This window comes from Sceloporus occidentalis, unplaced genomic scaffold (genome assembly GCF_023333645.1).
Source record: "Sceloporus occidentalis isolate IW3139 unplaced genomic scaffold, rSceOcc1.0.p SCAF_8, whole genome shotgun sequence".
Classification (NCBI taxonomy): domain Eukaryota; kingdom Metazoa; phylum Chordata; class Lepidosauria; order Squamata; family Phrynosomatidae; genus Sceloporus; species Sceloporus occidentalis.
Window position 1 is genome coordinate 17,540,511 of NW_028316988.1, and position 22,456 is coordinate 17,562,966.

Here is a 22,456-nt window from a genome sequence, read left to right on the forward strand (position 1 = left end):
TGACTTGAAGGCACACAACAATTCTAGGGAGTTAGATAAGTAATGTAAAAGAGCCATAATCAGGTATGCTGGCAGCCTTTATTTCCCCGTTTCCTTGTTTAGTTTGTATATGGTTTGTGTTTTTCTTCTTGTTAGTTTTGTTTGTTGTTGGTTATATTTGTCTTTCATTGTGTGTTTTAGATATGGGAAAAGTATGTGTTTTTGTTTGAATGCTGTTTAATAAGAAATATAATGGAAGAAAAATATAACTTGCATTTTAAGCTTGGAGGCAAATCCTCTCCATTTTTACGCACGTTAAATCAGTAGTTTCCAAACTTTGGTCCTCTACATATTTTGGATTTCAGCTCCCAGAATTCATGACCGTTGGTCAAGTTGGCTGAAACCTTTGGAGGTTGAAGTTGAAAACACCTGGAGGACCATAGTTTGGGAACCACTGCTTTAAATGTATGTCAGGAGCCACATGTATGGGTAATATAGACTTGGGTGGTGGTTCTAAAAAGCAAGAGACGTACAGCCCAAATTTGGCCCATTGGTTCAGTTCAGCAAGCCTAACACATTCTTAGGCTGCATCCACATGGTGGAAATAACCCAGTTTTATACCACTTTAACTGCCTTGACTCAGTGCTGTGGAATTCTATGAACTGTAGTTTGGTGAGGCATTTCGGCTTCTCTGTCGGAGAGCTCTGGTGCCACAACAAACTACAGTTCCCAGAAGCATTGAGCCACAGTAGTTAAAAGTGGTGTTAGACTGGATTATTTCTGCAGTGTGAATGCAGCTTTGGTCTAGGAGCCAGTCTCAGGGGGTTTAGTGGTGGGACCAGGCAGCCACAGGAGTGGATCTCCAAAGGTTAACATCTCTTTGGGATTTAAAAATTTTAATAGCTTAAAAATAACCTCCTATCGACTAGATTAAGCATTTCTCTCCGAGTGCAAACTGGGTGCATTTTTATGTTAGCTACACTCCTAACTGTTTAATTAAGCCTTAATCTCCCTAGTGCTGAACAGGCCTTTTTTTTAAAAAAAATAAAATACTGCTATAAAACACAGTTGTGTGCATTTAAATCCTTCTTGGTTGGCTCCCGAGAGTTATGTTTGCAAAAAATTGATATCCAGAGTACAGAGTTGTTCCCCCTGCCTTGCTTTTCTGGGTTGAATTGGAGACAGATGACATTCCTAGTCTGAAATAAATATCTGCTTCCATTGTTCCCTCATGCCCCACTTTCATATTTGATCATTCTACTCAAGCTTTCCTAGAGAGACAGTGGCTGCATCTGCACTGCAGAAATAATGCCGTTTGACACCACTTCAACTGCCATGGTGCAACGCTATGGGATTCTGGGATTTGTACGTTGTGGAACCAGAACCCACTGACAGAGAAGGCTAAACATCTCATAGAACTACAGATCTCACAATTCCCTAGCATTGAGCCCTGGCAATTAACATAGCCATTATTTTTGTAGGGTAGATTCAGCCGATGTTGCCTTTTTCCTTGTTGTCCTCCTGGCAACAGGCAAAGAGCTTACTATCCAAGTGGGTTTCCAGGGCATATGAATGGCATCTAGCTGGTTGATGCTATCCTTCTAAAGTTTAGTTTTATATCAGGACTTGTCATATATACTCGATTATAATTTGCATTGATACTCCACAATGTGCATTTGGACAATTGTCTAAGAAGTGCTGGAACACAACAGAAGCATCCAGTCCTCATCAGACATACCTGTTACACATCAGAAGTGTCTGATGCACACTGGAGCACTAGTCTTAGCAGTGCCTGGATGTGTGTCTTCACAGTTCACAAACAGGGTTTCGTAGTGCTTCTGCAATGTACAGATTCATAAAGTTGCAAAACTGTGTAGACTGTAATGTCGGAGCTTGGCAATTTATTTTTATTGGTGTGCTTTTAAACTGGTTTTAATCAGTTGTGTTTTTAATATTATCACTGGCTTAATTCTGTTTTAATGATATAACTTACTGTGCTTTCATTTGAACTTGCTTTTTATTGAGGTTGTGAGCTGCCTTGGCTCTTAGTTCCCAGAGAAAGGGTAGGATATGAAACAAACAAAGAAAGGAACATTTCAAGTATTTTCAGGTTACGTGTTAAAAAGACCTCTGGAGGTGGCTTTTAGGATAAAATACAACATAACACATCATCAAAATAATAACAGCAACAACAACCACAATGATGATGATGATGATGATGATGATGATGATGATGATGATGATGATGATGACAGCAATTCTAATAAAAACAAACATATAGTGGGAAAGGCTTGGAGCCAAAGAAAGCACTGATGAAACATCTTTGCGAGAAGCCTCCTTGAGCAGATACTCCAAAGTTAGAGTGGCACTACTGAAAGGCCACCAATCGCACATTGAACATTATAACCAGTGCTCAATATATGCTCATATTTTTGAGAGCACAAAATATGGCATTGGATGCAGGATTTATTCAGTTTCCTAAAACCATAGCTCTTTTTAATTGTCGTTTTAAAGTAAGTCCCTTGTTCGTTTGTTTATTAATGTTTGCAAAATTACACTTGAAACCGTGTAGCCCAGTGTTGGTCCCTGGACCAGTGCCAGTCCCTGAGCCATTGGCTACCCATCCCTGGCAGTTTTGGGGGAAAGAATGGAGCAATTGTACCCAGTGGTCACAAATACAGTGCCAATCCCTGGCATACTAGGGAGAAATAATTGCTGGTCCCCCACATCAGATAGCCCGAGAAGCACTGATGTAGCCAACACCTGGTGAAGCTTTGGTCCAGAGGGATACTGATTAATAATCTCAGTGGTTGGGCATGCGTGAGGAAGGCTGTTCTTCTTTTTTCCCACAACTGTTAGAAGTGGAATAAGATGTGCAATAAAAAGGAAATTATGAAATTTATACAGGCAAGCAGAACTCAGGTTGTGAGATCTGTGTGATAGAATTGTGTGTCCGTGCACCCTGGCGATGTACAGACAAAAACCTTGCTGACAGTCCTATTGTTTTGAGTATCTCTCACTTCCACCTTGGACTACAATTCAGCTTTCTTTCATCTTGAAATTCAGGGACATAGCCGTGTTAGTCTGGAATCTTGTGGCACCTTTGAGACTAACCCTGTAAACAAAGTTGTAGCATAAGCTTTCGTAGACTTGGTCTACTTCATCAGCATCTCAGGAGGTAGACCATGTCTATGAAAGCTTCTGCTACAAATTCTTCTACACAGTTAGTCTTGAAGGTGCAACAAGATCTCTTTGCGTTTTGTCTTGTCATCCTTTGCCAAAACATGCAACACTCAATAGAGCATGCATCCTCTTTTTCCAACAGGGCCACATTGGCACAACGGCAACCAAAATAATTGACGTCTACCTCCCGCTCCATGCAAACCAGGACAAGTTGCAGCCTATGACTGTAGTGACCATCGCCAACGCCAAGGTGCATGACTTGATCGGGCTCATCTGCTGGCAGTACACAAGCGAAGGGCGGGAACCCAAGCTCAAGTAGGCCCTTTCTTTCTTTCTTTACTTCCCTATCCATCTTTGCTCTTCCCTCCTTTTTTCCTCCCGCTTCTTCCTTTCCTCTGCAGCCATTTTTGCATAATGAAATGGATTTCCACATCAATATATTTTTTTAACAGATAAATCTTTCCAAAACACCTCCGCATTTATCAATATTCCCTTCTGAGCTATGCATACATCTATATCTATTTCTCTTTCAATTAAATTACCGGGTTCTGTGTAATGACAAGCATATGAAGCCAGTGTCGAAGAAATGAATCATCATTTCGAGATGCTCTCCCTTTTTCAGGTGTCTTGTTTGTTTGTTTTTTAAAAGATAAATCACGCCAGCTTTGGTGTCACTGATATGGCTAACATTTTTATGTCCAACAGGCTTTCAAACTACTCTTTAATGGCCATGGCTCAAAGAAAGTAGTGTTTACCAAACTTGTGATGCAACTGGATATGTTTTCTTCTCGCTCTCCACTCCAAATTAAAGTATCACATGTAACCTAGGAGGAGGTGCAGATCGTTTTGACAGTATACTATACATACTCATGCATAAGTCTAGAAATTTTAGTCATTTGACCCAAAAAACCTGGGTCGATTTATCCGTAGGCCAATGTATGTACTATACCTTAAATCTTATTTTTAAAAAAGGAACCATCCCCTTCTCTGAGTAGAGTGGCAAAAGGTAAGACTTAATCCATCCTGGGAGAACCTAAAAGAAGAGCAGACCCTCTACTCTCTCCACCATGGCACCAGTTCTGGACTTTTTGAATTCCTGGGTTGGAAAATGGTGGCGGTGGCAGGTCTTTGGTGCTTCCCCTCAAAGGAGTGCTGAAAGAGTAGGGGGTTGGTGGTTCTTTTAGATTCTCCAGGATAGACTAAGCTCTTTCCTTTTACCACTCTACTCAGAGAAGAGGATTATTCCTTTCTTTGGTAAGAGTTAATATTGTATCTTAACTCTTGCCTTTACATCCTTTCAGGCCTGTGCCTGGTCAGCTCCCTCAAATATCACATAGCCACCATTTACTGTAGTTCCCTCCTCATCTATCCGGGCTTTAGGGTGAGCACAAAGAGGTACGCATGCTGGGATTTTGTAAGCTCTTTGACAACATTTTCCTTTGCTTCATCCTTAGATCCTTTGTTACATGCCTCTAGGTTTTATTCTCAACTTAGCACCATTGGGCAGTCTCATTCAATAAAACAGAGAAAATGTATCGCAGGTGACTTCATTGGGGAGAGCAGAGCCACGCAGTCTGTCTTGAACTAAGATTTGCTGGCCTCACCCAAAAAAGATGGGTCATCCCAGCAGTAGAAGCTGTGCAGCTCTCCAAACGTTGCTGGGTTGCATCTTCCGTTAACCCTAGTCAGCAAAACCAATGTTAAGAGGAATATGAGAGTCACAGTCTAACAATATCTGGAAAAATACATGTTTTCTCACTCTGTTTTAATTAGGATGTAGGCTATGTATATGTGCCTTCAAGTCACCTATCAATTTATGGTGACCCCATGAATTTCATAGAGTTTTCTTAGGCAAGGATTATTCAGATGTGATTTTGCCAGTTCTTTCCTCTGAAATATAGTATTGGTTGGCAGTCTCCCCTCCAATTACTAGCCAGGAGTGACCCTGCTGACAAACCCACTTTACAGTCCTGAAATTCTATGGCAAAGGTTGTCTTTGAGAATAATTCAAGGATTCTGTGGTTGCTTAAACTTTATTAGCCTAGTACAGTTTTGTGTACTGCTTTCTCCTGCATGTTAAGACAAGTTCTTGCATCCCCTCTATAAACACTAAGGAGAAGTCATAACAAATTCTTCCAGCACCCTTGCAGAAAACCAAGTTATTTGCAATGACAGACAGAATGGGATTCCTTCCTTGTTAACCATCCGTTTAACAATCCTACAGGTTACAGTAACTTTAATGTGTCATTATTACCTGTTTGGTATAATAAATACCTTAGCTGTGACAGTCTATGGATGGATCACCTGGAGTAAGCACTCTTGGTGAGCTGAGTTGCAACCCAAGGTATGCGAATTAATTGGGGAAATTACAAATCAGATAGTCGGCGAAATAATTCACTGTCGCATCCAATCAATAAACTTGGTAAATCAACTCATTTAATTCCCCCCCCCCCCCCAAAAAATGATCTATATAGATCAAGCAACCAATTAAACAATTAGCATGTGCTTTCCTATTAATTAATTTAAGCATCAGTCAGGCAATTAAAACTTCCAAATTTGGACTGCCAAGTTTAGAAACCTGCTGCTGCTCAGTGGTTTAGGCAGCTTGTCATGTCACATCAGAAGGAAACAGAATAGCATCCGGGTGGCCATGGAGAATAAGTGAAATGATCAGAATAGAGTTTGTTTAAAATTTTATTCTTGTCTTCGAGTCGACTCCGAATTTACAACAATCCTATACTAGGGTTTTCTTAGGAAGGTTTGATCAAAGGAAGTTTGTCTTCCTCTAAGGCTGAGAGACTGTGACTTGCCCATGGACACATTTCTTAGTTACGTATTTGTCAGCGTGGTGTAGTGGTTGGAGCACTGGACTACAATCTGGAGACCAGGGCTCTATTCCTACTCAATCATGGAAACCTTCTGGGTGACTTTGGGTGAGTCACATACTCTCAGCTCCAGAAAACCACATGATAGGGTTGCCATGAGTCAAAAGCAACTTGAAGGCAAACAGCAACAACTAAGCAACCAATCTAGGATATCAGCAGTCGACCTTTTGTATGGCGTTTGGGTTCATTTTTAATTGTTTGAAGTATGAAATAATTGTGACACTTGTGTATCTCTTTGTACGAATTACCTAAAACCCTCTTGGCCAGGTGTAAAATCTGAGTAGGAGTCTAAAAAAGGAACTTCTAGGATATGAATTCTCACTTGACTTATAGGTTTTGTCTAAGGATTGCAGCTAGCTTATGCATGTGAATTACTTTGAATGGATCAGGGGACTTCCTTGCTCAAGCCAGCTAAATCATTAGCAAGCATGGTGTCTTTCAGTCTATACCAACCCCCTTTTTGACTCTCATATTCTCACAGCCTCAACAAATGCAGTTGCAAGAAATGTACCAATGTGAAGTATCATTCTTCATTTTTAAGTGCAAATAAACTCCTCTGTTGAGTCTTGCGGGTCTAACACATGCACTTTCTTTTTTCCTGCACTGCAGTGACAATGTCAGCGCTTACTGTCTCCACATTGCTGAGGATGATGGCGAGGTTGACACGGATTTCCCCCCGTTGGACTGCAACGAGCCTATTCACAAGTTTGGCTTCAGTACGCTGGCGCTGGTTGAGAAGTACTCGTCTCCTGGCTTGGCAGCCAAGCAGTCGCTCTTTGTCCGAATGTGAGTCCCATGCTGGCCTTTTATAGTTCCCTTTCAGTGTTACCTCTTGGCAAAAGTCTTTCTTGGCTGCAAAGGTGCTCTTTGCCATATCTTAATGTTCCATGTAAATTACCTTTTGCCCAAGGAGTTCAAGGGTATATGCGTCAGAAATATATATTTTAAAATGCCAACATCTAGTTATTTGGGGAAAATATGACAAGCAATTGAAGAAACTGAGCATGTTCAGCTTGGTGAAGAGGAGACTGAGGAGTGACATGATTTTCACTCTTTCAAAACCAAAAGGGCTATCACACAGAGAACAGGACAGGATTGTTCTGTGCTACCCCAGAAAGTAGGACCAGGTCTGATGGTTTTAGGTTACAAGAAGGCAGCTTTCTATTGAACAATAGAAGGAACTTCTTGATGGTAATATTTGTTGGGCAATGGAATCAACTACCTGACAGGGTCTCTTTCTCCAGATGTCTTCAGAAAGAAGCTGGATGGCTCCCTGTGGGGATGCTTTAGCTGGAGATTCGGCTTTGAACAGTGGGTTGGCTTTGATGGTTCATGAAACCCTTTCCAGTTCTGTGATAGTGCGATTCTGATAAACAGTTGGATGCAAAACACAATATATTGCACATTAAATACAGGGGGGTGCTTTGTTTTCCAGTAGTTTATGGAGGAAAACCATTTCCCCACACATCTTTCTGCTTCTGTTTCTTCTGCAATTTAAAAAAAAAGTTAATTTGTATCACAATCCTATTACAACTTCTCCCGATAAATAAATAGCTTGTGATATAAATGAATTGAATGAATGGATTTATTATGGCACATGGCCAGCACCGATATAAATGAATTGATCATTTTAGAAAAAGTGAAAGAAGAAACAGCAACATACAGTTATAGAATCTTAGAGCTGGAATGGACCACAAACTTTCATTACTTTTTGAAGCTTCCCTGTTATTAACTGGCTCACTAATTCTGAATGGGCAGATTTAGTCAGAGGGCTGCAGGTACCTGATCCCTGCTGCATATCAGGAGTTCGCATCTACAGGTTGTATTGAATCTACGCTCAGACATGACCCAGTTGGCTAAGCCAACAGTCGTGTAGGCGAGTTTGGGGGTCCTGTTTCAGTATGGCACGTTTTGACGGAAACGGTTTGCAGAACTTTGCACTGTTCCAAGTCCTGCCAAGGCAAACTCTCCTCTGCTGCCCAAGTTTGTTTATCAATACCCGGTGGCAGAGGTTGGAAGTAGCCCACAGAACGTTTAATATTCCAAGCTGAGACTTGAATGTCTTTGTGGTTATGGAGAGTAGTAAATAATTGAGTTTGATTAGGGAGAGGCACCTCATTATCCCCCCCACCTGTGCCCAGCTGGTAGGGGAGGGTCGAAATGAAGCCATTAGCTGTCTCTCTTACTGGCATCTCAAAGCGCTCAAATACATCTGTGTCTTATTTTCTTTTCTGGCACAATCAGTCGAGCAAGCTAAGCAGGCATGACCGAATTTGGCAAGTTCCAAGGACTCTGGCAAAGTTACACAAGGAGAAGACGGAGGGCAGCCATCCTGGCTTTGAACATGGCCATTAGTCTAGCAAACTGATGGCTTTTGGAAAACCATCGGCAGGACAAAAAGGAGTTACTCTCATCCAATGTCAAGCGCTCGCATTCCCCCAGCAATCTGCTTTCATTGCCGAGCAGGATTTTCCAAGCTGAGTCTTGCTGAGCATTTGCTCTCACATAAACATAACTGGTAAATGGAGTCCTGGGAGGCGCCATTTAAAGGGACTGCTGTGCTTCTCTCCAGGGAGTGTCTCTCTCTCTCTGGCTTTGCTTCATGAACGAAGATTCAGGAAGGACTCATCCCGCGCTTTGTACAAGCGCGTTGGTGACTAAAAAGGCCAATACAGGACAAACGGGTCCAGTTGCAAAAAGCACAGCGGAAAGTCTCCTTGGGTGATGTTTCCGGGTTGTGGTTCTTTCTGCGTTGTCATTTCTCTTCGAGACTCGTTCGGTGTGAGTTTTCGAAAAAAGCTGCAGCATCGTGGATAGTGCATCTCCATGCCTCCCAATGCGAGGCCAGGGCAGACCATTTTTGGTGATCAATTTGGCCAAGCCTGAGATGTTGTTTCAGGGAGTCCTTGTATCTCTTCTTTGGGGCGCCCCTCTTATGCTGACCCGTGGCGAGTTCACCATAGAATACTATTTTGGGGAGGTGATGGTCCTCCATCCTAGAAACGTGTCCTGCCCAGCACAGCTGCGTCCTCAATAGCATGGCCTCAATGCTGATGATCCGTGCTTGCTCAAGGACAGCAATATTTGTCACATAGTCAGTCCAGTGTATATTTAGAATTGTGCATAAACAGCGCTGATGAAAGCGTTCAAGGAGTCGTAGGTGTTGGCGACAGGTGACCCATGTTTCAGACCCATAAAGAAGAATAGACAGTACAATGGCTCTATACACACTGATTTTTGTGCTTCGCCTCAAGTGTTTGTTACTCCAGACTCTTTTGCAAAGCCTTCCGAATGCACTATATGCCTTTGCCAGTCTGTGATCAATCTCTTTATCAATCTTGGCGTCTGAGGAGATGATGCTTCCCAGGTAGGTGAACTGCTGGACGGACTTAAGCACAGATGTGCCTACAGTGATGTGGGGATGGTAGTGTTCTTCCTGTGGTGCTGGCTGGTAGAGAATTTCTGTTTTCTTCAGACTGAGTTCCAGCCCAAAGAGCTCTGCAGCTGTTGCAAAACAAGATGTTAGGCGTTGCAGAGCTGCTTCCGTATGGGCAACGAGGGCAGCATCGTCAGCAAAAAGCAGCTCACGGACTAGATAGTTTAGAGTCTTAGTGCGGGCCCTCAGGTGGCTTACGTTAAACAGGCTACCATCAGTACGATAGCATATATAAATGCCGTCTTCTTCTTTGAGATCTGCCATAGCCCTTTGGCTACGTACCACTATATTCTGCTTTGGTCGGATCTCACCTGGAGTACTGTGTCCAGTTCGGGGCACCATCATTTCAGGTGGATATTGACAAGCTGGAGTGGCAACCAGAGGAGGGCAACCAAAATGGTGAAAGGTCTAGAAACCATACCCTATGAGGAACAACTTAGGGAGCTGTGTATGTTTAGCCTGGAGAAGAGAATGTTAAGATATGATAGCCCTGTTTAAATATTTAAAAGGATGTCATATTGAGGATGGAGCAAGCTTGTTTTCTGCTGCTTCAGAGACTAGACCATGGAGCAATGGATTCAGCTTGAGTCTATCAGAGAGCTCTGGTGTCTCACCAAACTCAGGACCTCTAGAGTCATGGCAGTTAAAGTGGTGTCAAACTGCTTTATTTCTACAGTGTGGATACACCCATTGGAAACTTTTGCATGCTGCTTTAGAGACGGAAGATCAGCCTCTTCTCTCAGCCTCGCTTTCTCTTTTTTTCCCCTATTCTTTTCCCTCCGGGCCTTAATGGATTTGCCCAAGTCTCGTCCAAGGGTGAAGCGACACACATTTTCCCCCAAGCGATTGGCGTTCTCCTCCCCTCTCTCTCTTGTTTGGTTTTTCTTCTTCATCGTCGTCTTTTCCCTTCATTTTCCCTCTCCTGAACCTTGCCACCCTGGCTCTGGCGTCGAGGCTGTAAAGGAAGATGGAAAGCCAAGTTACCTCAGAATGATCACTATCATTAACATTCACGGGGGGTTCACTCATCATTCCTGACTGCACAGACATGGCAGCCGCTATGAAGCGTCCACAGGTGTAGTGCGATGATACATATTACATTGTGCCACAATGGATTTATGTATTCTGTAACAAAAGAAAAGTGTAATGAAAAAATACAGAAGGTAATCCTTTATTCCTCTGCTGCGCAATTTATCAGTAATGCCGGCGGATGATAAGTGCCAGGGATTTTCCTTTGCTTGATTTAACCTTGTCACCCAGGTATGTTTTCGTAAAATGATTGGGAAGGAAGAGGGTTAGGGGGAAGCCAGCTTTAGGGAGGTTTCTTCTCCTGGTCCAATTATTATTATTATTTTTCTTTTTAAAAAACAGATCCTATTTTTGAAAGGGTGCAGTGATATCCCCACCCCTTCGGTCATGTTTGCTCTGGAATGCAGAAATATTTTCCGTCTTACTTCCCTCTTACTCGTAACTCACACTAAGCTGCTTGACATCCCATCCAGGACTTACATAAGGAAATGAAGCTTCACACTATTATATTTATTTATATACTTACTTACTTAGGGCTTTACTGCACAAGCTCTGTTCTCGCCGGAGTCGCTCTTGTCAATTAAATGGAATTATACCTGTTTGTATTATTGCCGTCACTGCACTTCTTTGCAATCGCACACTCTGCCTTCCCCTTGACCTCACCAACCTGCCCTATGGAATAGTGATGGGGAAGGAAGACAGTGGGAGAGGAGGAGGGACACTGACACTGCATGACTATCAATAACACAACTGTCCAGAAGCAACAATTCGCACCTAGGAATGCAAATTCATTGATGGGTTCCCCCATCAATGAAAAGGGACATCCTAGCCATGTTTGGGGGACATAGCATCTATGGATCGGGGCTGACGTCATTCAATAAATATCACCAAAACAGTTTTTTCTGGGTCTAATCACAATATAAAAGCCACAAGTAGCAATCTCCTTGCGTACTTACTTACTGCATTTCTGTACTACTCAATAGCTAGATCTAAATTGAATTGTAGCACTCTAATTCTGTAGTGCAAATGGGCCTGATGTTTTGTGAAGCAGTTTCTTACAACAGCAGAAAGTTTTGAAGGGAGATAAAGACATCCAACTTTCCATGGAGGGGGAAAAAAGAAAAGGTTAAGAACAGATGGGGCATAACAAGTCAAAAAGAGACGGAAAAATATAGAGAAAGAGAGATCCAACTGTAGAGATTGCGAAGGGAGGATAGGAAAGAGGCCAATCTCGATCTTTTATAGAAGACCCAAACCATGCCTTGCCGTATAAGATTTTTTAAAAGTGCAGACGGTGAATTTTTGCCCCCGAAGCCTCAGGAAACCAGTGCAGACACGGGAGGCACTGATGGAGTGCTCTCCAAGCCGTCTTCATGCCTCCCCCAAGCTCAGACCCCGGTTGTCAACCCTCCGCTCTTCCAAGATTGACGCCGTGGCCCCAACTGGCCCCAGGCCAGAACAAACATCCCCGACGTTTACAGTTTCAGGCTGCACATTATATTCTTCAGCCCTTGCCAAGGCCTCACTTACTGAAATAGTTCCACTAAATATAGTCAAATGCAGGGCTTTCTCCCCTCTTTCCCCCCACCCCACTCTCTCTCCCTTCCCCAGTCCTCTTCTCCCCCCCCCCCCCCCCCGCTCACATTTTTCTTCTTATTCACTTTGATCAGTAAAATAAACTTTTAAAGATTGGTTCTGGGACAGCCTCCAGGTTTTGAGGTAAAGGATGGCGGGGTTTCAGCCATGATTCAATAACAGAGGGATTGGAGCAATTAACTTGACAGCTTTCAGACCGAAGAACCCACAGACCCTCCCAGGGCCGTCTAAATTAATAGAGATTTTAATTTTCACCCTCCAGATTGTTTGTTTTCTTTTTCTCAGGAAGGGCCCATGTATTGGGGGATTGGGGACTATACAGGTCCCTTCACAAATGTGAGCAGATCTCATGCACTCTCCAAAAGCTGATTCTTAGGTCACCAAAGCAGCAGCATCAATGCACAAAAGTGATAGTATATGCAGGCCTGAGGGGAACTCGGAGTTTGCAGAACTAGAGTTGGACCTTCATATCTGCAGGGCATCCCTTCCAGACACACACATACACGCAGATATGATAAAACGTCCTTAATGGCAGTGCAACATGTGTGCAGCCACATGCACACACTGCCATTTGCCACAATGGGGCTTGCCATCTGTAGGTGCTCAAATCCATGGATGCTCAAATCTGTTGATGGCGATGTCCCACTGTACTATTATTGCCTCCCCCCAAAAAATGTTGAAAACCTCCAGACAGTCCAGTGAAGGCAGAGCATATTTAGTGACCGCAGAATTTTAAGTATTTTGGGGTGGCAATGTAGTGTGGTGGTTTGAGTGTTGGACTATGACTCAAAGCCCAGTGGATACCAAAGGCCCACTATACTGGTTGCCCATTAACTGCTGACCAGGATAGCAAAGAGTGATTCTTCTGTATGCAAACATAGTCCACATCTGTGCACCAGCAGGAGGAGGAACGCTTGTAGTGAGGGAGGGTTGTTGCTTTCTTGCCCTCTTTGTGGTCTTCCCAGCAGCATTTGGTGTGCAACTATGGAAAACAGGATCCTGGATTCTTTGTTTTGATCCAGCATCATTCTTCTCATGTTCACAATGTAAAAAGAACCATGCTAGTTCTCACTAAAGACCCCTGAAGTCTGCCATTTCCAGAACCATCATGGTGTTGTGGTTTGAGCATTGGACTATGACTCTGGAGACCAGGGTTCAAATCAGTGCTCATTCATGGCAACCCACAGGGTAACCTTAGGAAAGTCACATTCTCTCAGTTTTCTTATATCTGTTTTAGAACTTTGGCATATCACATGACATAAGTATCTGATTGGATTTGCTCCTTGCCAGTATTGAATAAAACCAAACAAACCTAGTTCAGTGTAAAGGGTTGCTGTTATCTTCCAATCGGTTGTCTAGGATATGAGCTAAAATCTTATCACCATGAACAGTGAATGTGATTTGTCAGTAGGAATTGGTTTCTTCTAGAGTTTTGTTAGCCTTTTGGATTGAAGTCTCTATGGCCAGTTTCCAAGAGTCAGGCACTGGATTGCCTTTCTTGATTGAATTAAAAAGAGAAAAGGGCCAAGGGACTAATGGTTCCTCAGAAGTTTAATAAATGTTATCTTTGTATCCAGTTATACTACCATATTTGTTAATTTGAATTTTCTTAATCACATCATGTAATTCATTCCGGAATGAATCATGTTAAAAATATGTACAAGTTTCCGTTATTTTGTAAGATTAACTTAAGATCAATATTCATGTCATCCAGAAGAACTGAAAACTATACAATTTTTTTAATGCAAATAGTTCATTCATTTTAGTAACTCAGAAATCCCTCTCATCTATGTGAAACTTAATTAAGAGACATGGGTTTGAATCCCTGCTGTGCCATGGAAACTTATTGGATGACTTTGAGCAAGTCACACTCTCTCATCCCCAGAAAGAGGCAATGGGAAACGTCCTCTGATTAACAAATTTTGCCAAGAAAAACGCATGATAGATTCACCTTAGGGTCACCATAAGAAACTTCTTGAAGGCGCACAAGAAGAAGGAGGAGGAATCACTTTCTCCTGGATGTATTCCTGCAAGTCGCTGAATAAATTAAAGCAAGAGGAACTTTCTTTTGATTGCCGTCATCTTAAAAATGCAACACACAAGCTAAAAAACAGGGTTTTCACTACAAATTCCATGCAAACCTAAAACTTCAGAGCCTTCTTCAGCAGGGTGCTAGTTCTGGTCTCAGTGTGTAAACTGTCCCCAAAACATTCAGGAATTAAATCTGCAGATATTTAAAAACAGGAGGGGAAGGCCTTTTCTCACTCTCATCAATTTTGTTGCTTTTCGTTTTAACTTTGGGGTCCCTTTTCAGATTGGCTTTCTTTCTACATGTAGCGCAACTCATTTTCTTAACGTTTACTTTGGCGTCTGGCCGAGAGCACCGCGATATGCGCCACAATGCGCTGTACAGCCTTGAGTTTTCAAACTTTGCCGTTGCGAGCTGTCTTAAATGTCAGAGAGAGGTTTAGGCTGTTCAGCATCCAACTAAAGCCAAAAAGAATCACAATTTATTAAGTTGGAGAGGGAGAGGGTGTGTTGATGCCAAATCCCTGTAGCCATGTTATTTTTTGCCAGGGGTTGTGATGGACAATATCCTAGAAGTATTCCAATAAAGGGGGGGGGGGGAGTTGCATTTAAACCTGTTGTATATTTAGATTTAAATTAAATTTTAATTGCATTACTGGATATGTTTTAACAATGGGATCTCATGTATATTTTAGCGGAAAATGCTCTGAGGGATTTGCTCCAAAGTGGGCTTGTAAGATTGCCTCTTTACATAAAAAAAATACAGCTGTTGTTAGCTGCCCTCAAGTTGGCTAAATAAAACTGTGCAAATAAAAACAAGTAAATAAAAACCTGAACTAAAATTGTCACCATTGCTATCTTCTCTTAGCAGCTGCACTCGTAAGCTCCTAAGGAACCCCAGATTTTAGGGGCAAGTTTTCAACCCATTGGATTAGATCAGTGGTTCCTAACCTTTGGTCCTCCGGATGACATGGACCTCAGCTTCTATCATTCCTGACTGTTAGCCAAAGTCCAAAACAAATGGAGGAACAAAGGTTGGGAACCACGGGACTAGATCAGCAACTTGAAGACACACAACAAAAAACACCAACAGCAGCAGCACCAACTAGATTTTCTAACAAGCCTAGAATGTACGTATCTTTAGTCCATAATCTCCATTTGTGCTGGACCACACATGTTCCTTCTTCACCTTCCCCACCGTTCTGCAGCTGAAATGGGTTAGGTCCATTCCAGACGTTACAGAGATGAGGTTGGTGATAATGGCTTGCATCCTGTTGGGTTAGTCCCAGCTAGAGTTTGTTGTTGTTATTGTGTGCCTTCGAGTCATTTCCGATTTATGGCGACCCTAAAGCGAATTTATCATGAGGTTTTCTTGGCACGTTTCTTTAGAATGCGTTTACCTTGGCCTTCCTCTGAGGCTGAGAGAGTGTGACTTGTACAAGGTTACCCAGTGGGTTTTCATTGCTGAGCTGGGATTCAAAACCTGGTTTGCAGAGGCCTAGTCCAGTGCTCAAACCTCATCCAATCACTTGTTGAATTTTGAATAGAAACGTAGGTAAATCCCATTGATTCAATCGGTCTACTCTAGTCAGGACTAACAGTAGGGATTTAAGTCATTCCCCCATTCATTCACTTCTGCCCTCGTCATCTATTAGTGTTTTTGTATCAGCGAACCAAGTGAAAAGCAAAGCAATAATCGTAACATGCAACACAAATAAGCAATTAACTAAAAACAACGATATAAAACAAATGATGCCGATTGGCAGGCGTGAAGCTCTGAAAGTTGCTTCTGGGCTGATCTCGTCCATCTTGCCAGATAGATCTCATTTTTCTCTGCTTGGAGCTTTGGGTCCAAGACTGCACCTGGATCCCTGAGCGACAGGTGCTAAGGACAAATTCCAGATGTGTGAAGCTTCTCTCTTGCAGCAAAGAAAACCCTCCAGCAAATTCCTCTAGCACCTTAAAGACAAATAATTGTATTGCCATTTGAAGACTTAAGGGCTTAAGAGTCCCTGCCTCGTGAAATCCATGAATTGATCTAATGTGGATAAAAATCATTGTAATAATAGAAACGTCATCTAGTCTAGCCCAAAATCAAAGAGAATACACAATAGCACTGGGTGTAATAGTAAGTGATTGATATATACCTTTTTATCTCAGAAGTGGGCTTAGCAAACCCAGCCTTTATTTTTAAAAAAGGAACATAGTTCAGTATTTTTTGAGCCCTCTTTGAGCGTCAGCATGGGGTCATAGCAACTCTTATGCCCTCCTCGCACTTTCCTGTCCTAGGCCCAGACAGAAAACCTTGCTGGAAATGTTGCACCATGATGTCTGCTGGAACACTGCTGTGACAGCATCCTGGGAGATATAGTTTTCCCCCAGTATCCCTGGTACCAAGGAAATTGTCTTAAAAGTGTTCCAGCAAGGTCTTCCCTCCTCCATTTCCTGACAGATAAATTTGGCAAAATGAAGAAACTGTTCTTCAACTGGCATCTAAACTGGAGAATTCAGAGGATTAAAGTCCTCACTTTGTTTTAAAAACTGGCATAGCAAGTTGCAAGTCTTCATATAGCAAATCAAGGAATGACATCATCATCATCATCCCTATGGATCAAGGCAGGGGACAAGGCAGATTAAAATACAACAACAGAACAGGCACACAATACCAGCTAAAAAAACTCTTAAGATCATTCAAGTACAGTTTCAGCCTCGTATCCGAAATGTTTGGGACCAGAAATGTTGACTCTGTCATAAGCTGCATCTGCACTGCAGGAATAATGCAGTTTGCCATTGCTTTACCTGCCATAGCTCATTGCTCTAGAATCCTAGGATTGGTAGTTTGTTGTGCCACTAGAGCTCTCTGACAGAGGCGGTTAAAGAACTCACAAAACTACCAATCCCCAGAATTCCATAGCATTGAGTCATGGCAGTTAAAGTGGGGTCAAACTGCATTATTTCTCCAGTGCAGATGACACCACAGTCAGTGTGACTAGAGTCCATCTTACCTTATTCCTCCTTCCCTCCCTGCCCTTCAAAGCATCCAGCCCTAGATAACCATTCCAAGGGGCTTTTGTCTGCCACAAGCTGCCCTCTGGTGACCATTTTGCAAAAATGTGGGATGCACTCTCGGTTGTGCGCGTGTCTATCTTTTTGTGTGTCTCATTGGCTCTCCTTTCCATGTCTTGCAGAAATGCTGCGCATGGATTCTCACTGATCCAGGTGGACAGCATGAAGGTCACTATGAAGGACATTTTGCAAAAGGCCTTGAAGCGGAGAAAAGGATCCCTGCGAGGCTCAGGTGGGAGCTCTTATTGAACTCATTCTGGGCTGGGAGGGGAGCATTTTGTTGCCGGTGGCTTTAGAAATCTATGCACTGTTTGCTCTTGTTGTGAAAAAGCACTAATTTACTTTTTTGTAACATAAATTGGGGGAAGTAAGGTCTTCCCACTATGCATATCCTTTGCAAGAACATAATAGAGAAGATGGTGGTCATGAGTGCATTCTGGGCTACAGCCAAATGTACACGTTCACAAACCCAGTTCCTGATTACTGTGGCCCACTTTTCTGACTGGGAGCTGACTCTATCTGCAGCAAATGGGGCCCATGAGTGTGCCTTCTCTTTTGATAGCTTTTAAAATTAGGGTCAGAAGAAGACGGTATGAATGGAAACGACAAACCCATTGCTGTGTCTCTGCCCCCAAATGGGAGCGCTTAATAACAGAGAAATCGGTGCACTCCTGAGCTGTCAAAGATGCCATTGTCTTCCCAAATGGCTCATGCACCAAATCCTGTGATAAGTGTCTGGAAGCAAGTTACATGTCAGTGGGCCTCAAATCTGGTCCAGGTGAGCCTTTTAACCTGCTCCTGGCTTTAAAAGAGGAGCAAGCAACGAGTCTTTCACAAGATTTCCCACACAAAATAGACTCCGAACTTGAAGAAACGCATAACAGTAACATATTAGAACTACTAGCATGTTGCTAGCATGACAGATTAGAATCACTAGCATGTCTCATTAAACCCTGCAACAAGTCTAAAGGTCCAGTATAGTCTTGGCCAAAGGCCTCTGTGGTTGCTCAAATGCTTCTTAACAAGACATATAGGGAAAGGTGACTTCAGAACTTGCCCTTCATTTCAAATGCACAGGCTAAGCGCCACACAGATAAACGCATTTTCACAAGGCATGCCTCTTAAATTCCCATAGTTGGTAAATCAAACAAAACAGCTGTTCCGGTCAAAGTGCATCTTCAGCTTTACCAGCAACTGCACATCTTATACCTAGCTATCATCATTGGGAAGCAATGTATATAATTCTTTCCACACTTAATTTAGAGGGACTAACCTCTCTACAAGATGTGTAGGATAGGTCTAATGGTTTAAGTTACAGGAGGGTAGATCTCAATTGAACATTAAAAAGAATGTCTTGATAGTGAGAATGATTGAGCAATGAACCCATTTACCTAGACATTTTCAGAAAAAGGCTGGACAGTGTCTGCCGGGGATGGTCTAACTGGAGTTCCTGCATTGATCGGAGGGTTGGGTTTGATGGCCTATGAAGCCCCTTCGAACTTTATCATGCACGTTTCTGTGTGTGCCCTCAAGTTGGCCATTAAATTATGTGGCCCCATGAATTTAATAGGTTTTTCTTAGGCAAGGAATAATCAGAGGTGGTTTTGAAAGGTCCTTCCTCTGAAATATAGCCTACAGCACCTGGTATTCCTTGGTGATCTCCCATCCAAGTACTAAACCGAGCTGACCCTCCTTAGCTTCAAAGATCAGACAGGATCTGATGTATTTGGGGTATTTAGACCCTAAGTCTACATGTGCTGTAAAAATTGGTGATGTCTTTTTAAGCTTTTCCTTGCCTTTGGAGTATTGAATCTCCGTGAAAATGTCTTTAGATATGTCTAATGTTTAAGAAGTAAGGAAGTTTACTGCTCCCCCTCTTTTAATTGTGGAGCAACCACTGGGGTGATTGAAGCCCTGCGGGGTTTTTTTTGCCCGTTCATATTAGCAGGTATGTCCGTAAAAGCCCCAAGGCTGAGAAAATCTTTCTCAACATCAAGAAATAATTATGGTGAGAAATGGCGCGGGGGTCTTGTCACGCCACAAAGAACTTTAATATAAGCCTGTCTATAGACTAGCTAGAGATAAGCATCTTGTCTTGGTTAAATGAATGAAACACTTCTTATTCTCTCTCTCTCTCTCTCTCTCTCCTTCCCCCCATCCCTTTTAGTTTTAACTGCAATGAAAAAAAGGAACATAATTCCCCACCCAGAGTTGTGTTTAGAAAAAAAGTAGTTGAGCACCATTCTCCCTTCTCCCCCCTTTTTTCCTTCTTCTTCTTCAAACGAGTCTATAATCTGTCACAGATTTAATTAGCTATCTTCAGATGAAAGCTGAAGTTTTAATAAAAGTTAGAAGAGATAACACAGCGAAGGACATGGATGAGCTGTCTCAAGGCCATATTCGAGGGGAACGATAAGAGCCATAAAAAATGGCAGTGGAGAGCAATTGAATGAACCAATGAAAATCTGATTCTCGTAAAAGAGAGAGAACGAAGGCAGGGCTGGTAGGGGTGGTTGTAGATGAGAACCTGCTAGCGTCTGCAAGCAATTTGGCCCCGTGCCAGGCGTCATCGTTCACCCTCGGCTGTTGGCGGCTCAGTCCAGATGTGCCAGCCGCACGTCCTGGCTTTTGCCAGCTGACTGCGCCGTTTGATAACCGGCTCTCCGGATGCCCATCGCTGGCCGCAGAGATAGAATTAGATGATGATGATCTTCCCACAAGTTGAGAGAGGAAACAATGCATATAAATCTTGATTTCATCTCAGCATGAGAAGTCTTTATCCATCATCACTCATAATGAACAAGTCGTTAGCTGCGATGAATGGTGTTCTGCTTCTCCCCCCCTTCTCTCCTTCTTTTCCCCACTCCCCACTTCGGATAGCCCCCTCAACACCTTCTCCCACCCCACACCTACCCCTTTTGTTCCCTTTCTTCTTTTTTTCTTGAATGCCTTTTATCTATTTCCTGGGGGTCAGTTTTCCTTCCTTCCTTCCTTCCTTCCTTCCCTCTCTCTCTCTCTCTCTCTCTCTCTCTCTCTCTTTTCTTGCACAGCTCATGGGGACAGCTGAAGTGTTTGCTTAGCTGAACTGTTCCGTTGCCCTCTTGCCTAACCGATCAGAAGCAGCACAGTTTTGCTGCTGCTTGTCTTCTGTTCAGATGCTTCCTTCACTTAATAGGAATTCTCTGGGCTGCTTCTGTTTTTTAAAGCCTTCAGCAAGCCGTTCCCGGCTTGGTGTTTCTGGATGTCAAGTTGGATCCTGGTCTAGAGCATCAAAGCCCAAGTTCATTGATACTGAGGGAGAAAGAAGGGTGTACAGTCAGCTCTCCATACCCATGGAGTCTCTATCCATGGATTCAAGCATCCACAGTTTGAAAATATTCATATATATATATATATATATATATATATATATATTCCAATAAGCAAACACTGTTTTTACCATTTTATACAAGGGACACTATTTTACTATGCCATTTTCTATCTTTGATAGAGAGGCGGAATACAAATAATTTTTTTATTATTTATTATTATTAATTGGACGTGAGCATCCATGGATTTTGCTATCCACATGGGGTCCTAGAACCAAACCCCAGCAGATACGGAGGGCCCCGTTTATTTTATTGGTTGGTTGGTTGGCTGTCTAGCTAACTAGCTGTAGATAGCTAGCAACAGTGTGATCAAGGTGGCATATGTGGCACATAAGGACATAATGCTTAAGCCAGTTAGCTACAGTGAGATCAAGGTAGTGTATGTGGCTCTTGTCTTCCATGCTTCATCTTCACATCAGTCTGGAGAGGCAGTAAATGGCGCAAGATTTACAACCTAGGGTGGATTAGAACCAAATAACCCAAATCATAGTACTAGGCACCTATCAAAAGACGCATGTTGCTCCTGATGATGGTCAAGTCACAATTGACCTACCCTCCATTAATTGTTGCAATCCGGGTTACAGTTTTTGGTGGGAACAAGAGCCTTGTGTATTTCGATCCTGGGAATTTCAGTGCATTACGTCTTTTGGGTCAGTCTTTTAAACAGAAGTTGGATGGACAGCTTTATCTGAGTGCTGTAAGCTGTGTATTCCTGCATGGCAGGGGGTGAACTAGGTAGCCCATGTGGCCCCTTCTAGTTCTATTATGTAGTACAGCACTCTTACCACTGTACTACACAGTAGCTCTTCTGTATCTGGACAGTATCACAATGGGGCCTTTTCTCATTGTACAATCCTGACTTCAAGTGTGTGTATATGCATCAGGTAAGATTACAGTTCAACCAGCAGCCTTTGCTTCCAAATGCTATCCAACCTATTAATATTTATAATGGAGTCATACATGCCTGTGTGTATTTGTGTGTGTATCCTTCATTTTTGGAAGGTCACAAGAGTGGCTTAAGAGCACTTCCAAAACAGGTCTGGAGTTCAGGAGGCAATTCATGGTTGGCAGTCTCACTTACCAATCTGCTTATTGATTGTAAAGATTTATATCTTACTGTTCCACTGCTTACGTATCACTTGGAAGGGCTTATAGCAGTTAAAGCCAATCATAAAATACTGTAATCTTCCATTAAAGAAAGTGATGTAGCAGGGCCACCCCAAGAGATTCTTCTGCCTGAAGCAAAATGTACTGACACAAACAGGAGAGATGGCCATAAATCAGAAACCTGAAGGCACACAAGACAATCCTGGTAAAGTGTGCATATATATGTTTCCCTTAGTCCTGACATAAATTAAGTTGGAATTATAGTATCAGTGTCTGGCTGTTGCTCCATCTTGTGGAATCCTGGGATTTGTAGTTTTGCAAAGTCTTTAGCTTTTTCTGCCAAAGAGTGCTGGTACTTCTTCAAACTACAAATCCCAGGATTTCTGTAGGACAGAACCATGGCAGTTTAAGTGGTGTCAAACTGCATTTTTTTCTACAGTGTAGATGCACCCTTTATGTAGCAGTCAAAACAGAGAGCGTGAAGTTAGATAATGAAAGGGTCTAACAACATGAAGACCGCTTTGTATATTCCACATTGAGTTTTAGTGAATAATTTGAAGAATACACCTATATTTTGCCAGCAGAGCAACCTTACAATATATAGGTGGCCGTTGTGAGTTCTAAGCATTAATGTATTTTCTCACTCTCATTCTCCCCGTCTCTCTTTCTCTCTCAGTCACCTTTGGGAATCACTGACCTTCCCAGCCTCTCCTTTTGTGACTTTTGTATAAAAATGCCATTATGGACCTTGTCGCCACCAACCTTTACCAGCCTTCTCA

The 22,456-nt window shown here is 42.6% G+C and overlaps 1 protein-coding gene across 3 annotated transcripts in view; it reads left to right on the forward strand.

Annotated features, from left to right (window-relative positions):
* The window catches only part of LOC149308066 (target of rapamycin complex 2 subunit MAPKAP1), a 138,367-nt gene that overhangs the window by 61,599 nt on the left and 54,312 nt on the right, over positions 1–22,456 (forward strand). For all 3 annotated transcript variants that reach the window (XM_089535010.1, XM_089535012.1, XM_089535011.1), the window contains exons 6-8: positions 3,305–3,477; positions 6,657–6,833; positions 17,325–17,434. In XM_089535010.1, the coding sequence (XP_089391136.1) occupies positions 3,305–3,477; positions 6,657–6,833; positions 17,325–17,434 (460 nt within the window). The remainder of the gene's footprint in view (positions 1–3,304; positions 3,478–6,656; positions 6,834–17,324; positions 17,435–22,456) is intronic.